This window comes from Salmo salar, chromosome ssa11 (assembly GCF_905237065.1).
Source record: "Salmo salar chromosome ssa11, Ssal_v3.1, whole genome shotgun sequence".
Classification (NCBI taxonomy): Eukaryota; Metazoa; Chordata; class Actinopteri; order Salmoniformes; family Salmonidae; genus Salmo; species Salmo salar.
The window spans coordinates 109,624,795-109,640,152 of record NC_059452.1 but is presented as its reverse complement, the minus strand read 5'-3'; the positions used below and the strand labels follow the sequence as shown (position 1 = coordinate 109,640,152).

Below are 15,358 nucleotides of genomic sequence, written 5' to 3'. Positions count from 1 at the left end.
AATAACATCTAGTCATGTTATAATGTTATAATATAGTAATTAAGACAGGGTAATAACATCTAGTCATGTTATAATATAGTAATGATCACAGGGTTATAACATCTAGTCATGTTATAATATAGTAATTAACACAGGGTTATAACATCTAGTCATGTTATAATGTTATAATATAGTAATTAACACAGGGTTATAACATCTAGTCATGTTATAATGTTATAATATAGTAATTAATACAGGGTTATAACATCTAGTCATGTTATAATATAGTAATTAATAGAGGATTATAACATCTAGTCATGTTATAATGTTATAATGTAGTAATTAACACAGGGTTATAACATCTAGTCATGTTATAATGTTATAATATAGTAATTAAGACAGGGTTATAACATCTAGTCATGTTATAATATAGTAATTAAGACAGGGTTATAACATCTAGTCATGTTATAATATAGTAATTAATACAGGGTTATAACATCTAGTCATGTTATAATATAGTAATTAATACAGGGTTATAACATCTAGTCATGTTATAATACAGTAATTAATACAGGGTTATAACATCTAGTCATGTTATAATGTTATTATATAGTAATTAAGACAGGGTTATAACATCTAGTCATGTTATAATATAGTAATGATCACAGGGTTATAACATCTAGTCATGTTATAATGTTATAATATAGTAATGATCACAGGGTTATAACATCTAGTCATGTTATAATGTTATAATATAGTAATTAAGACAGGGTTATAACATCTAGTCATGTTATAATATAGTAATGAACACAGGGTTATAACATCTAGTCATGTTATAATGTTATAATATAGTAATGATCACAGGGTTATAACATCTAGTCATGTTATGATGTTATAATATAGTAATGATCACAGGGTTATAACATCTAGTCATGTTATAATGTTATAATATAGTAATTAAGACAAGGTTATAACATCTAGTCATGTTATAATGTTATAATAAGGTAATTAAGACAGGGTTATAACATCTAGTCATGTTATGTTATAATATAGTAATTAAGACAGGGTTATAACATCTAGTCATGTTATAATATAGTAATTAAGACAGGGTTATAACATCTAGTCATGTTATAATGTTATAATATAGTAATTAAGACAGGGTTATAACATCTAGTCATGTTATAATATAGTAATTAAGACAGGGTTATAACATCTAGTCATGTTATAAAATAGTAATTAATACAGGGTTATAACATCTAGTCATGTTATAATATAGTAATTAACACAGGGTTATAACATCTAGTCATGTTATAATGTTATAATATAGTAATTAAGACAGGGTTATAACATCTAGTCATGTTATAATGTTATAATATAGTAATGATCACAGGGTTATAACATCTAGTCATGTTATGTTATAATATAGTAATTAAGACAGGGTTATAACATCTAGTCATGTTATAATATAGTAATTAATACAGGGTTATAACATCTAGTCATGTTATAATATAGTAATTAAGACAGGGTTATAAGATCTAGTCATGTTATAATATAGTAACGATCACAGGGTTATAACATCTAGTCATGTTATAATATAGTAATTAATACAGGGTTATAACATCTAGTCATGTTATAATATAGTAACGATCACAGGGTTATAACATCTAGTCATGTTATAATATAGTAATTAAGACAGGGTTATAACATCTAGTCATGTTATACTGTTATAATATAGTAATTAACAAAGGGTTATAACATTTAGTTATGTTATAATGTTATAATATAGTAATTAAGACAGGGTTATAACATCTAGTCATGTTATGTTATAATATAGTAATTAAGACAGGGTTATAACATCTAGTCATGTTATAATATAGTAATTAATACAGGGTTATAACATCTAGTCATGTTATAATATAGTAATTAAGACAGGGTTATAACATCTAGTCATGTTATGTTATAATATAGTAATTAAGACAGGGTTATAACATCTAGTCATGTTATAATATAGTAATTAAGACAGGGTTATAACATCTAGTCATGTTAAAATATAGTAATGAACACAGGGTTATAACATCTAGTCATGTTATAATATAGTAATTAATACAGGGTTATAACATCTAGTCATGTTATAATGTTATAATATAGTAATTAACACAGGGTTATAACATCTAGTCATGTTATGTTATAATATAGTAATTAATACAGGGTTATAACATCTAGTCATGTTATAATATAGTAATTAATACAGGGTTATAACATCTAGTCATGTTATAATATAGTAATTAATACAGGGTTATAGCATCTAGTTATGTTATAATATAGTAATGATCACAGGGTTATAGCATCTAGTCATGTTATAACATCTAGTCATGTTATAATATAGTAATTAATACAGGGTAATAACATCTAGTCATGTTATAATGTTATAATATAGTAATTAAGACAGGGTAATAACATCTAGTCATGTTATAATATAGTAATGATCACAGGGTTATAACATCTAGTCATGTTATAATATAGTAATTAACACAGGGTTATAACATCTAGTCATGTTATAATGTTATAATATAGTAATTAACACAGGGTTATAACATCTAGTCATGTTATAATGTTATAATATAGTAATTAATACAGGGTTATAACATCTAGTCATGTTATAATATAGTAATTAATAGAGGGTTATAACATCTAGTCATGTTATAATGTTATAATGTAGTAATTAACACAGGGTTATAACATCTAGTCATGTTATAATGTTATAATATAGTAATTAAGACAGGGTTATAACATCTAGTCATGTTATAATATAGTAATTAAGACAGGGTTATAACATCTAGTCATGTTATAATATAGTAATTAATACAGGGTTATAACATCTAGTCATGTTATAATATAGTAATTAATACAGGGTTATAACATCTAGTCATGTTATAATACAGTAATTAATACAGGGTTATAACATCTAGTCATGTTATAATGTTATTATATAGTAATTAAGACAGGGTTATAACATCTAGTCATGTTATAATATAGTAATGATCACAGGGTTATAACATCTAGTCATGTTATAATGTTATAATATAGTAATGATCACAGGGTTATAACATCTAGTCATGTTATAATGTTATAATATAGTAATTAAGACAGGGTTATAACATCTAGTCATGTTATAATATAGTAATGAACACAGGGTTATAACATCTAGTCATGTTATAATGTTATAATATAGTAATGATCACAGGGTTATAACATCTAGTCATGTTATGATGTTATAATATAGTAATGATCACAGGGTTATAACATCTAGTCATGTTATAATGTTATAATATAGTAATTAAGACAAGGTTATAACATCTAGTCATGTTATAATGTTATAATAAGGTAATTAAGACAGGGTTATAACATCTAGTCATGTTATGTTATAATATAGTAATTAAGACAGGGTTATAACATCTAGTCATGTTATAATATAGTAATTAAGACAGGGTTATAACATCTAGTCATGTTATAATGTTATAATATAGTAATTAAGACAGGGTTATAACATCTAGTCATGTTATAATATAGTAATTAAGACAGGGTTATAACATCTAGTCATGTTATAAAATAGTAATTAAAAAAGGGTTATAACATCTAGTCATGTTATAATATAGTAATTAACACAGGGTTATAACATCTAGTCATGTTATAATGTTATAATATAGTAATTAAGACAGGGTTATAACATCTAGTCATGTTATAATGTTATAATATAGTAATGATCACAGGGTTATAACATCTAGTCATGTTATGTTATAATATAGTAATTAAGACAGGGTTATAACATCTAGTCATGTTATAATATAGTAATTAATACAGGGTTATAACATCTAGTCATGTTATAATATAGTAATTAAGACAGGGTTATAAGATCTAGTCATGTTATAATATAGTAACGATCACAGGGTTATAACATCTAGTCATGTTATAATATAGTAATTAATACAGGGTTATAACATCTAGTCATGTTATAATATAGTAACGATCACAGGGTTATAACATCTAGTCATGTTATAATATAGTAATTAAGACAGGGTTATAACATCTAGTCATGTTATACTGTTATAATATAGTAATTAACAAAGGGTTATAACATTTAGTTATGTTATAATGTTATAATATAGTAATTAACAGTAATTAATCCTGATGCTGGTATTGTCCTGGCACTAGGAGACAGTACAGGTGCGTCAAAGCTGGAACCGAGCGACTGATAAACAGCTTCTATCTCCAGGCCATCAGACTGTTAAACAGTCCCCACTGGTCGGAGGCCGGCTAGTACCCTGCCCTGAACCTTAGTTACTGTTACTAGCCAGCCTCCACCCAGTACCCTGCCCTGAACCTTAGTTACTGTTACTAGCCAGCCTCCACCCAGTACCCTACCCTGAACCTTAGTTACTGTTACTAGCCTGCCTCCACCCAGTACCCTGCCCTGAACCTTAGTTACTGTTACTAGCCAGCCTCCACTCAGTACCCTGCCCTGAACCTTAGTTACTGTTACTAGCCAGACTCCACCCAGTACCCTGCCCTGAACCTTAGTCACTGTCACTAGCCAGCCTCCACCCAGTACCCTGCCCTGAACCTTAGTTACTGTTACTAGCCTCCACCCAGTACCCTGAACCTTAGTTACTGTTACTAGCCGGCCTCCACCCAGTACCCTGAACCTTAGTTACTGTTACTAGCCGGCCTCCACCCAGTACCCTGCCCTGAACCTTAGTTACTGTTACTAGCCTCCACCCAGTACCCTGCCCTGAACCTTAGTTACTGTTACTAGCCAGCCTCCACTCAGTACCCTGCCCTGAACCTTAGTTACTGTTACTAGCCTCCACCCAGTACCCTGCCCTGAACCTTAGTTACTGTTACTAGCCGGCCTCCACCCAGTTACTCAACCCTGCACCTTAGAGGCTGCTGCCATCCCCACCATCCCCTCATCCCCTCATCCCCTCATCCTCCCATCCCCCACCATCCCCTCATCCTCCCATCCCCACCATCCCCTCATCCTCCCATCCCCTCATCCTCCCATCCCCTCATCCTCTCATCCTCCCATCCTCCCATCCCCTCATCCTCCTATCCCCTCATCCTCCCATCCCTTCATCCCCTCATCCTCCCATCCTCCCATCCTCCCATCCTCTCATCCTCCCATCCCCTCATCCTCCCATCCCCCACCATCCCCTCATCCTCCCATCCCCACCATCCCCTCATCCTCCCATCCCCTCATCCTCCCATCCCCTCATCCTCCCATCCCCTCATCCTCTCATCCTCCCATCCTCCCATCCCCTCATCCTCCTATCCCCTCATCCCCTCATACTCCCATCCTCCCATCCTCTCATCCTCTCATCCTCTCATCCTCCCATCCTCCCATCCTCCCATCCTCTCTATCTCCCATCCTCTGTCTGCCCTCCCCCCTACATCCCTTCATCTCATCCCCATTGTTCTCCCTCCATCATCCTGAAGGAGAGGTCAGTACAGGTGCATCAAAGCGGGGATCGAGAGACTGAAAAAAAAGCTTCTATCTCCAGGCCATCAGACTGTTAAATAGCCATTACTAGCCGGCCTCCGCCCAGTACCCTGCCCTGAACCTTAGTTACTGTTACTAGCCTCCACCCAGTACCCTGCCCTGAACCTTAGTTACTGTTACTAGCCTCCACCCAGTACCCTGCCCTGAACCTTAGTTACTGTTACTAGCCGGCCTCCACCCAGTACCCTGCCCTGAACCTTAGTTACTGTTACTAGCCTCCACCCAGTACCCTGCCCTGAACTTAGTCACTGTCACTAGCCGGCCTCCACCCAGTACCCTGCCCTGAACCTTAGTTACTGTCACTAGCCGGCCTCCACCCAGTACCCTGCCCTGAACCTTAGTTACTGTTACTAGCCTCCACCCAGTACCCTACCCTGAACTTAGTCACTGTCACTAGCCAGCCTCCACTCAGTACCCTGCCCTGAACCTTAGTTACTGTTACTAGCCTCCACCCAGTACCCTGCCCTGCACCTTAGTTACTGTCACTAGCCGGCCTCCACCCAGTTACTCAACCCTGCACCTTAGTTACTGTCACTAGCCTCCACCCAGTACCCTGCCCTGAACCTTAGTTACTGTTACTAGCCTCCACCCAGTACCCTGCCCTGAACTTAGTCACTGTCACTAGCCGGCCTCCACCCAGTACCCTGCCCTGAACCTTAGTTACTGTCACTAGCCGGCCTCCACCCAGTACCCTGCCCTGAACCTTAGTTACTGTTACTAGCCTCCACCCAGTACCCTGCCCTGAACTTAGTCACTGTCACTAGCCAGCCTCCACTCAGTACCCTGCCCTGAACCTTAGTTACTGTTACTAGCCTCCACCCAGTACCCTGCCCTGAACCTTAGTTACTGTTACTAGCCAGCCTCCACCCAGTTACTCAACCCTGAACCTTAGTTACTGTTACTAGCCAGCCTCCACCCAGTACCCTGCCCTGAACCTTAGTTACTGTTACTAGCCAGCCTCCACCCAGTACCCTGCCCTGAACCTTAGTTACTGTTACTAGCCTGCCTCCACCCAGTACCCTGCCCTGAACCTTAGTTACTGTTACTAGCCAGCCTCCACTCAGTACCCTGCCCTGAACCTTAGTTACTGTTACTAGCCAGACTCCACCCAGTACCCTGCCCTGAACCTTAGTCACTGTCACTAGCCAGCCTCCACCCAGTACCCTGCCCTGAACCTTAGTTACTGTTACTAGCCTCCACCCAGTACCCTGAACCTTAGTTACTGTTACTAGCCGGCCTCCACCCAGTACCCTGAACCTTAGTTACTGTTACTAGCCGGCCTCCACCCAGTACCCTGCCCTGAACCTTAGTTACTGTTACTAGCCTCCACCCAGTACCCTGCCCTGAACCTTAGTTACTGTTACTAGCCAGCCTCCACTCAGTACCCTGCCCTGAACCTTAGTTACTGTTACTAGCCTCCACCCAGTACCCTGCCCTGAACCTTAGTTACTGTTACTAGCCGGCCTCCACCCAGTTACTCAACCCTGCACCTTAGAGGCTGCTGCCATCCCCACCATCCCCTCATCCCCTCATCCCCTCATCCTCCCATCCCCACCACATCCCTCTCCCATCCCCACCATCCCCTCATCCTCCCATCCCCTCATCCTCCCATCCCCTCATCCTCTCATCCTCCCATCCTCCCATCCCCTCATCCTCCTATCCCCTCATCCTCCCATCCCCTCATCCTCCCATCCTCCCATCCTCCCATCCTCTCATCCTCCCATCCCCTCATCCTCCCATCCCCCACCATCCCCTCATCCTCCCATCCCCACCATCCCCTCATCCTCCCATCCCCTCATCCTCCCATCCCCTCATCCTCCCATCCTCCCATCCCCTCATCCTCCTATCCCCTCATCCCCTCATACTCCCATCCTCCCATCCTCTCATCCTCTCATCCTCCCATCCTCCCATCCTCTCTACCTCCCATCCTCCCATCCTCTGTCTGCCCTCCCCCCTACATCCCTTCATCTCATCCCCATTGTTCTCCCTCCATCATCCTGAAGGAGAGGTCAGTACAGGTGCATCAAAGCGGGGATCGAGAGACTGAAAAAAAAGCTTCTATCTCCAGGCCATCAGACTGTTAAATAGCCATTACTAGCCGGCCTCCGCCCAGTACCCTGCCCTGAACCTTAGTTACTGTTACTAGCCTCCACCCAGTACCCTGCCCTGAACCTTAGTTACTGTTACTAGCCTCCACCCAGTACCCTGCCCTGAACCTTAGTTACTGTTACTAGCCGGCCTCCACCCAGTACCCTGCCCTGAACCTTAGTTACTGTTACTAGCCTCCACCCAGTACCCTGCCCTGAACTTAGTCACTGTCACTAGCCGGCCTCCACCCAGTACCCTGCCCTGAACCTTAGTTACTGTCACTAGCCGGCCTCCACCCAGTACCCTGCCCTGAACCTTAGTTACTGTTACTAGCCTCCACCCAGTACCCTGCCCTGAACTTAGTCACTGTCACTAGCCAGCCTCCACTCAGTACCCTGCCCTGAACCTTAGTTACTGTTACTAGCCTCCACCCAGTACCCTGCCCTGCACCTTAGTTACTGTCACTAGCCGGCCTCCACCCAGTTACTCAACCCTGCACCTTAGTTACTGTCACTAGCCTCCACCCAGTACCCTGCCCTGAACCTTAGTTACTGTTACTAGCCTCCACCCAGTACCCTGCCCTGAACTTAGTCACTGTCACTAGCCGGCCTCCACCCAGTACCCTGCCCTGAACCTTAGTTACTGTCACTAGCCGGCCTCCACCCAGTACCCTGCCCTGAACCTTAGTTACTGTTACTAGCCTCCACCCAGTACCCTGCCCTGAACTTAGTCACTGTCACTAGCCAGCCTCCACTCAGTACCCTGCCCTGAACCTTAGTTACTGTTACTAGCCTCCACCCAGTACCCTGCCCTGAACCTTAGTTACTGTTACTAGCCAGCCTCCACCCAGTTACTCAACCCTGAACCTTAGTTACTGTTACTAGCCAGCCTCCACCCAGTTACTCAACCCTGCACCTTAGTTACTGTTACTAGCCGGCCTCCACCCAGTACCCTGCCCTGAACCTTAGTTACTGTTACTAGCCTCCACCCAGTACCCTGCCCTGAACCTTAGTTACTGTTACTAGCCTCCACCCAGTACTCTGCCCTGCACCTTAGTTACTGTTACTAGCCTCCACCCAGTTACTCAACCCTGAACCTTAGTTACTGTTACTAGCCTCCACCCAGTACCCTGCCCTGAACCTTAGAGGCTGCTGCCCTCTGTACATAGACATGGAATCACTGGCCACTTTAATAATGTTAATATACTGCTTTACCTACTTCATATGTATATACTGTATTCTAGTCCTGGTTCATCCTATATAACTACTGCTGTCCACTTCATATGTATATACTGTATTCTAGTCCTGGTTCATCCTATATAACTACTGCTGTCCACTTCATATGTATATACTGTATTCTAGTCCTGGTTCATCCTATATAACTACTGCTGTCCACTTCATATGTATATACTGTATTCTAGTCCTGGTTCATCCTATATAACTAACTACTGCTGTCCACTTCATATGTATATACTGTATTCTAGTCATGGTTCATCCCATATAACTACTGCTGTCCACTTCATATGTATATACTGTATTCTAGTCCTGGTTCATCCTATATAACTACTGCTGTCCACTTCATATGTATATACTGTATTCTAGTCCTGGTTCATCCTATATAACTACTGCTGTCCACTTCATATGTATATACTGTATTCTATATAACTACTGCTGTCCACTTCATATGTATATACTGTATTCTAGTCCTGGTTCATCCTATATAACTACTGTCTATACACACCATTATATATTTATATTCTGGACTCTGACATTGATCATTCTGATATTGCTTGTTCTGATATTTCTTAATTTATTTCTTTTTACTTTTTGGTATTATGTGTGTATTGTTTTGTATTGTTAGATATTACTGCACTGTTGGAGCTAGAAACACAAGCATTTCATTGCACCTGCGATAACATTTGTAAATATGTGTATGCGACCAATAAAACGTAGATTTTGACGGTAGTGCTGCTTTGATTGACCGACAATAACAAGCCATTAAAATAGGCCTATTTGTTTTTCTTCAACAACAAAAAATGTATACTCGCACTTAATCGAATACTAACGTTCGTAGCAGTGCCCATCCCTAATAATATTAAAACCTCTTCATGTTATAATATAGTAAATAACCGAGTTTCCAAATCTAGTCCAGTACATTCTGTTAACGATTCAACTGCTGTTCCACAGCGGTAAACAGGTGTTTTAACATGACAAGTTAACTCAGTGTAGTGCGGAAGAAGAAATAAAAAAATGCCCACCTGTTTTTCTTGATGATCTGATGTCGTCCCATGTAACATTTCCTCTTGGCCGCGGGGGGCGAGGAGCTCATCCTGTCGTCCTAACGATGCGTCTCCTGACCCGAGTCCTGTCCGGCTGGACTGGCTGACGGGCCGTGGTAGAGAGCAGGACTCAGCAACCCTCCATATCCGACCTCACTGTTACTGGGCTGGTGTTACTGGGCTGGCTGGAGCAAACAGGCAGCAGGTTCATTACGACAGCGTATCATGGTGAAATAAAACATTAATTAGTATACTTGTAACAACCGTTAGCTAACTAGCTAGCTAACGTTAAAGTAGCTACGTTAGCTGAAAGTTAGTTGTTGTCACTTTTTGCTACAAAACCCAACGTTTTCGCCAAATAACGTTAACAACATTAGCATGCAAAGGTTCTGACTATAGCACAGAGTAAGCTACATTTGTTTCTGCTAATAATGTCAACAAATAAAAGAAAGAGGACAACAACAACAAAAATATATGTTGTAGGAAAATGGAAACATACGTGAAGAATCGAAAATACCGCCGGTGTTTCACACAAAGTCGTCCGATGGTGTCCAACAACTTCCGTTCGTTGACAGTAGTAAACATGGACTTAAACTTGGGAAATCTAAATGATCCTCAAAACATTCACAATTACAGCAACACTTTAATTCAAAAAAATTTAAATAGGAGTTTATGAAACTGTTCTGAGCTTTCTGACCTTTAAAGAATTGACATGTTCAGCCAGAGGGGTATTATACAAAGGCATACCAGCAACACTAAAAACGTACTTCCGGGTCAAGGAATTACGAAAATTGTCCAAATGGAAGTCCCCAACGTAATCGTAGAAAGGGGGTCGCAGACCTGTATTTATTCATGATATATGAAACATAATAGGCTAAACATTAACATCGATTCATATTTGTTCATATTTAAGTTACATTTGCATTAAAATGTGGGTTTTAAAAACATGTTCCAAGCTAAAATAAATGCTGCCAATACCATACACTGTATATGATATACATAGATAGAGAAGGCTATTCTAGGTGCCAATGTAAAAGTGGAGTTGGGATTACTCACTACGGTCTGTAGAATCTATATATGGTGTTATTTCATGTGGGGACTGAGGTCTAAATGCCCAGCAACACGTTCTACTCCACCCACTCCATAGCCCCAAATTCATTACACCGTAAAATATCTTTGAGGCTGTATCCTAGTAAAATCATATTGCTATATATTACCCCAAATACGCATTGCCTTCCAACCATTTTCTTAAACCCACCTTGGTTGCAATCAATCAAAAGGTTTGCCTCTTGGACATTGGTGTTGGACTGATTCATGGATCATAGAGGCCATTTGTATTTATGTATTATATATATATATATATATTTATATATATATATTTATTTATTCATGTATTTATTACGGATCCCCACTCTGCCTGGGGTTCAGCAAAATTAAGGCATTTATATATATTTTTTTAAACATTACAAAACATTTTACTACAAATTTCACAACACATTAAGTGTGTTCCCTCAGGCCAGTACTCTACTGCCACATATCTACAACACAAAATCCATGTGTACCGTGTGTGCAGGGGTGCAACTTCCCTTGTGACGGGGGGACATGTCCCCCCCACATTCTGAAATTGCATTTTTGTCCCCCCCCAGTTGTATCATTGGAATGTGGTACAAAACGCATCAACGGTGTGCTTTAGGACCATGCGGACGTCTCAGAGCGGTCAGGTAGGCTGTTTGGAGTGTTTATCTGACTGTATTTAGGACTGTGCGGACAGGCTGTGTGAAAGCAAAGAAAAGCTTCTACACATGCATTGCTTGCTGTTTGGGGTTTTAGTCTGGGTTTCTGTACAGCACTTAGAGATATCAGCTGATGTAAGAAGGGCTATATAAATACATTTGATTTGATTTGATTTGGATTGCTGGCAGGACCAGCACGGGATATTTAAGCATAGTTCAGTGCATACGTGTTGCGCTCTTTCACCATGTTGTAAATGGAAGCAGAACAGAAACTGGCTACTCTTTAGTTGACTGATGTAGCTAGCAAGGTAACTGCTGTTTAACTTAACAGAAAACAAATTAAACTAGTGTTTATTCACAGTGCTGAGCTAGTATTGTAACGTTAGCTAATGTTTCATCCCTTCTCGACTGAGGTGAACGAATAAGCTACGCTAGTGAGTAGCTACAACAGCCAGGTTAGCTCTAGCCTCTAGTTATCTGTCAGATAGCGATATGAGGCGGCTATTATTACTATCTAACAGCAGGTGTTTGTCTGGAAATGTTTTGTAGCCTTTGTTTTGTCACGTATCAGAGGTGAATGAACTTGGCAAGCTGTCGCCAGTAGATGTACTGTTAGAGAGAGAGAGCTGGCCTAAAGTTGGCATTACCTATAATTTTTGCCACGATCAAACTAGACCTGGCCAAACGATTGAAGATTGATATTCTGAAGTTTTTTCAGTGCAATGTGAGTTATATTAGTCAGTATGTCAATGTAACTTTATTGATCTGTCAGTTTCCCTAGCTAATTCCTTACTTTTCACTCGCTGGCTTTCTGCCCGACTCCAAACCGCTAAAAACTGGTCCAAAAAAACCAACAGAAATGTTGTTTTAGACGTATGTAACGCAGCTCACTTGCCAGCCAAGGTCCCAGCAGTTTTGTCCCCTGTAGGCAATATCCAATGCACAAAAATAACTTCAGAAATATGTTAAATTACCAGAGATTCCCACATGGCCCTTACATTGTATTACTGGGTTATATCAAATTCAATCAAATTTTATTGGTCACATACACATGGTTAGCAGATGTTAATGGGAGTGTAGCGAAATGCTTGTGCTTCTAGTTCCGACAGTGCAGTAAAATCTAACAAGTAATCTAACAATTTCACAACGACTACCTTATACACACAAGAGTAAAGGAATGAATAAGAATATGTACATAAAAATGTATGAATGAGCGATGGCCGAACGGCAATGCAAGATGCAGTAGATGGTATAGAGTACAGTATATACATATGAGATGAGTAATGTAGGGTATGTAAACATTATATAAAGTGGCATTGTTTAAAGTGGGTAGTGATACATTTATTACATCCAATTATTATTTATTAAAGTGGCCAGTGATTGGGTCTCAGTGTAGGCAGCAGCCACTCAATGTTAGTGATGGCTGTTTAACAGTCTGATGGCCTTGAGATAGAAGCTGTTTTTCAGTCTCTCGATCCCCGCTTTGATGCACCTGTACTGACCTTACCTTCTGGATGATAGTGGTGTGAACAACAGGCAGTGGCTCGGGTGGTTGCTGTCCTTGATGATCTTTTTGGCCTTCCTGTGACATCGGGTGGTGTAGGTGTCCTGGAGGGCAGGTAGTTTGCCCCCGGTGATGCGTTGGGTAGACCTCACTACCCTCTGGAGAGCCTTCCGGTTATGGGCGGAGCAGCTGCCGTACCAGGCGTTGATACAGCCCGACAGGATGCTTTCAATTGTGAATCTGTAAAATTTTGTGAGGGTTTTAGGTGACAAGCCAAAGTTCTTCAGCCTCCTGAGGTTGAAGAGGTTCTGTTGCACCTTCTTCACCACGCTGTCTGTGTGGGTGGACCATTTCAGTTTGTCCATGATGTGTACGCCGAGGAACTTGAAACTTTCCACCTTCTCCACTGCTGTTTCGTCGATGTGGATAGGGGGGTGCTCCCTCTGCTGTTTCCTGAAGTCCACGATCATCTCCTTTGTTTTGTTGACGTTGACGTTGAGTGTGAGTTTATTTTCCTGACACCACACTCCGAGGGCCCTCACCTCCTCCCTGTAGGCTATCTCATCATTGTTGGAAATCAAGCCTACCACTGTAGTGTCGTCTGCAAACTTGATGATTGAGTTGGAGGCGTGCATGGCCACGCAGTCGTGGGTGAACAGGGAGTACAGGAGAGGGCTGAGAACACACCCTTGTGGATCCCCAATGTTGAGGATCAGCGGGGTGGAGATGTTGTTTCATACCCTCACCACCTGGGGGCGGCCCGTCAGGAAGTCCAGAAAGTCCAAATATATCAGCCAATATGATAGATGTAGCTTGAAGAGAGCAGAGTTGGAGAGACTTGCACTTTCTCTTGAGCTATTTTTATTGCCTACCTTTTAGGAGAGGGAAGATTGTCAGACAGAGAAATATGGTGATCAATATTTAGGTCTATTTCTAGGTAATGTAGTAAAACTATAGTCTAATCATAGGCCTATTTAGGAAGTACATTTACTTGGAAAGATAACTGCCCCGTACTTCTCCGCCCGTATTATTCTTTTTTATGTTTTATTTAACCTTTATTTTACGAGGCAAGTCAGTTAAGAACAAATTCTTATTTAGAATGGTGGTCTACCAAAAGGTAAAAGGCCTCCTGCGGGGACGGGGCTGGGATTAAACATATAGGACAAAACACACATCACGACAAGAGAGACAACACAACATGGCAGCAACACAACATGGCAGCAACACATGACAACACAGCATGGCAGCAACACAACACTACATAAAGAGACCTAAGACAACAACACAGCATGGCAGCAACACAACATGGCAGCAACACAGCATGGCAGCAACACAGCATGGCAGCAACACAGCATGGTAGCAACACAACGCTACATAAAGAGACCTAAGACAACACAGCATGGCAGCAACACAACGCTACATAAAGAGAGACACCACAACACTACATAAAGAGAGACAACACAACGCTACATAAAGAGACCTAAGACAACACAGCATGGCAGCAACACAACGCTACATAAAGAGACCTAAGACAACACAGCATGGCAGCAACACAACGCTACATAAAGAGACCTAAGACAACACAGCATGGCAGCAACACAACGCTACATAAAGAGACCTAAGACAACACAGCATGGCAGCAACACAACATGACAACACAGCATGGCAGCAACACAACATGACAACACAGCATGGTAGCAACACAACATGACAACACAGCATGGTAGCAACACAACATGACAACACAGCATGGTAGCAACACAACATGACAACACAGCATGGCAGCAACACAACATGACAACACAGCATGGCAGCAACACAACACTACATAAAGAGAGACCTAAGACAACAACACAACATGGTAGCAACACAACACTACATAAAGAGACCTAAGACAACAACACAACATGGCAGCAACACAACACTACATAAAGAGACCTAAGACAACACAGCATGGCAGCAACACAACATGACAACACAGCATGGCAGCAACACAACATGACAACACAGCATGGCAGCAACACAGCATGGTAGCAACACAACACTACATAAAGAGAGACCTAAGACAACAACACAACATGGTAGCAACACAACACTACATAAAGAGACCTAAGACAACAACACAACATGGCAGCAACACAACACTACATAAAGAGACCTAAGACAACAACACAACATGGCAGCAACACAACATGGCAGCAACACAACATGGCAGCAAC

At 40.8% G+C, this 15,358-nt stretch overlaps 1 protein-coding gene across 1 annotated transcript in view; it reads right to left on the bottom strand.

Moving 5' to 3' along the window:
• Positions 1–10,535, bottom strand: part of polq (polymerase (DNA directed), theta) — a 115,328-nt gene extending 104,793 nt beyond the window's left edge. Inside the window, exons 1-2 of the mRNA XM_045688921.1 lie at positions 10,402–10,535; positions 9,882–10,087 (exon numbers count right to left, since the gene is read on the bottom strand). Of these exons, the coding sequence (XP_045544877.1) occupies positions 9,882–9,952 (71 nt within the window). The 5' untranslated portion in view covers positions 9,953–10,087; positions 10,402–10,535. The remainder of the gene's footprint in view (positions 1–9,881; positions 10,088–10,401) is intronic.
• Positions 10,536–15,358: the final 4,823 nt, after the last annotated feature.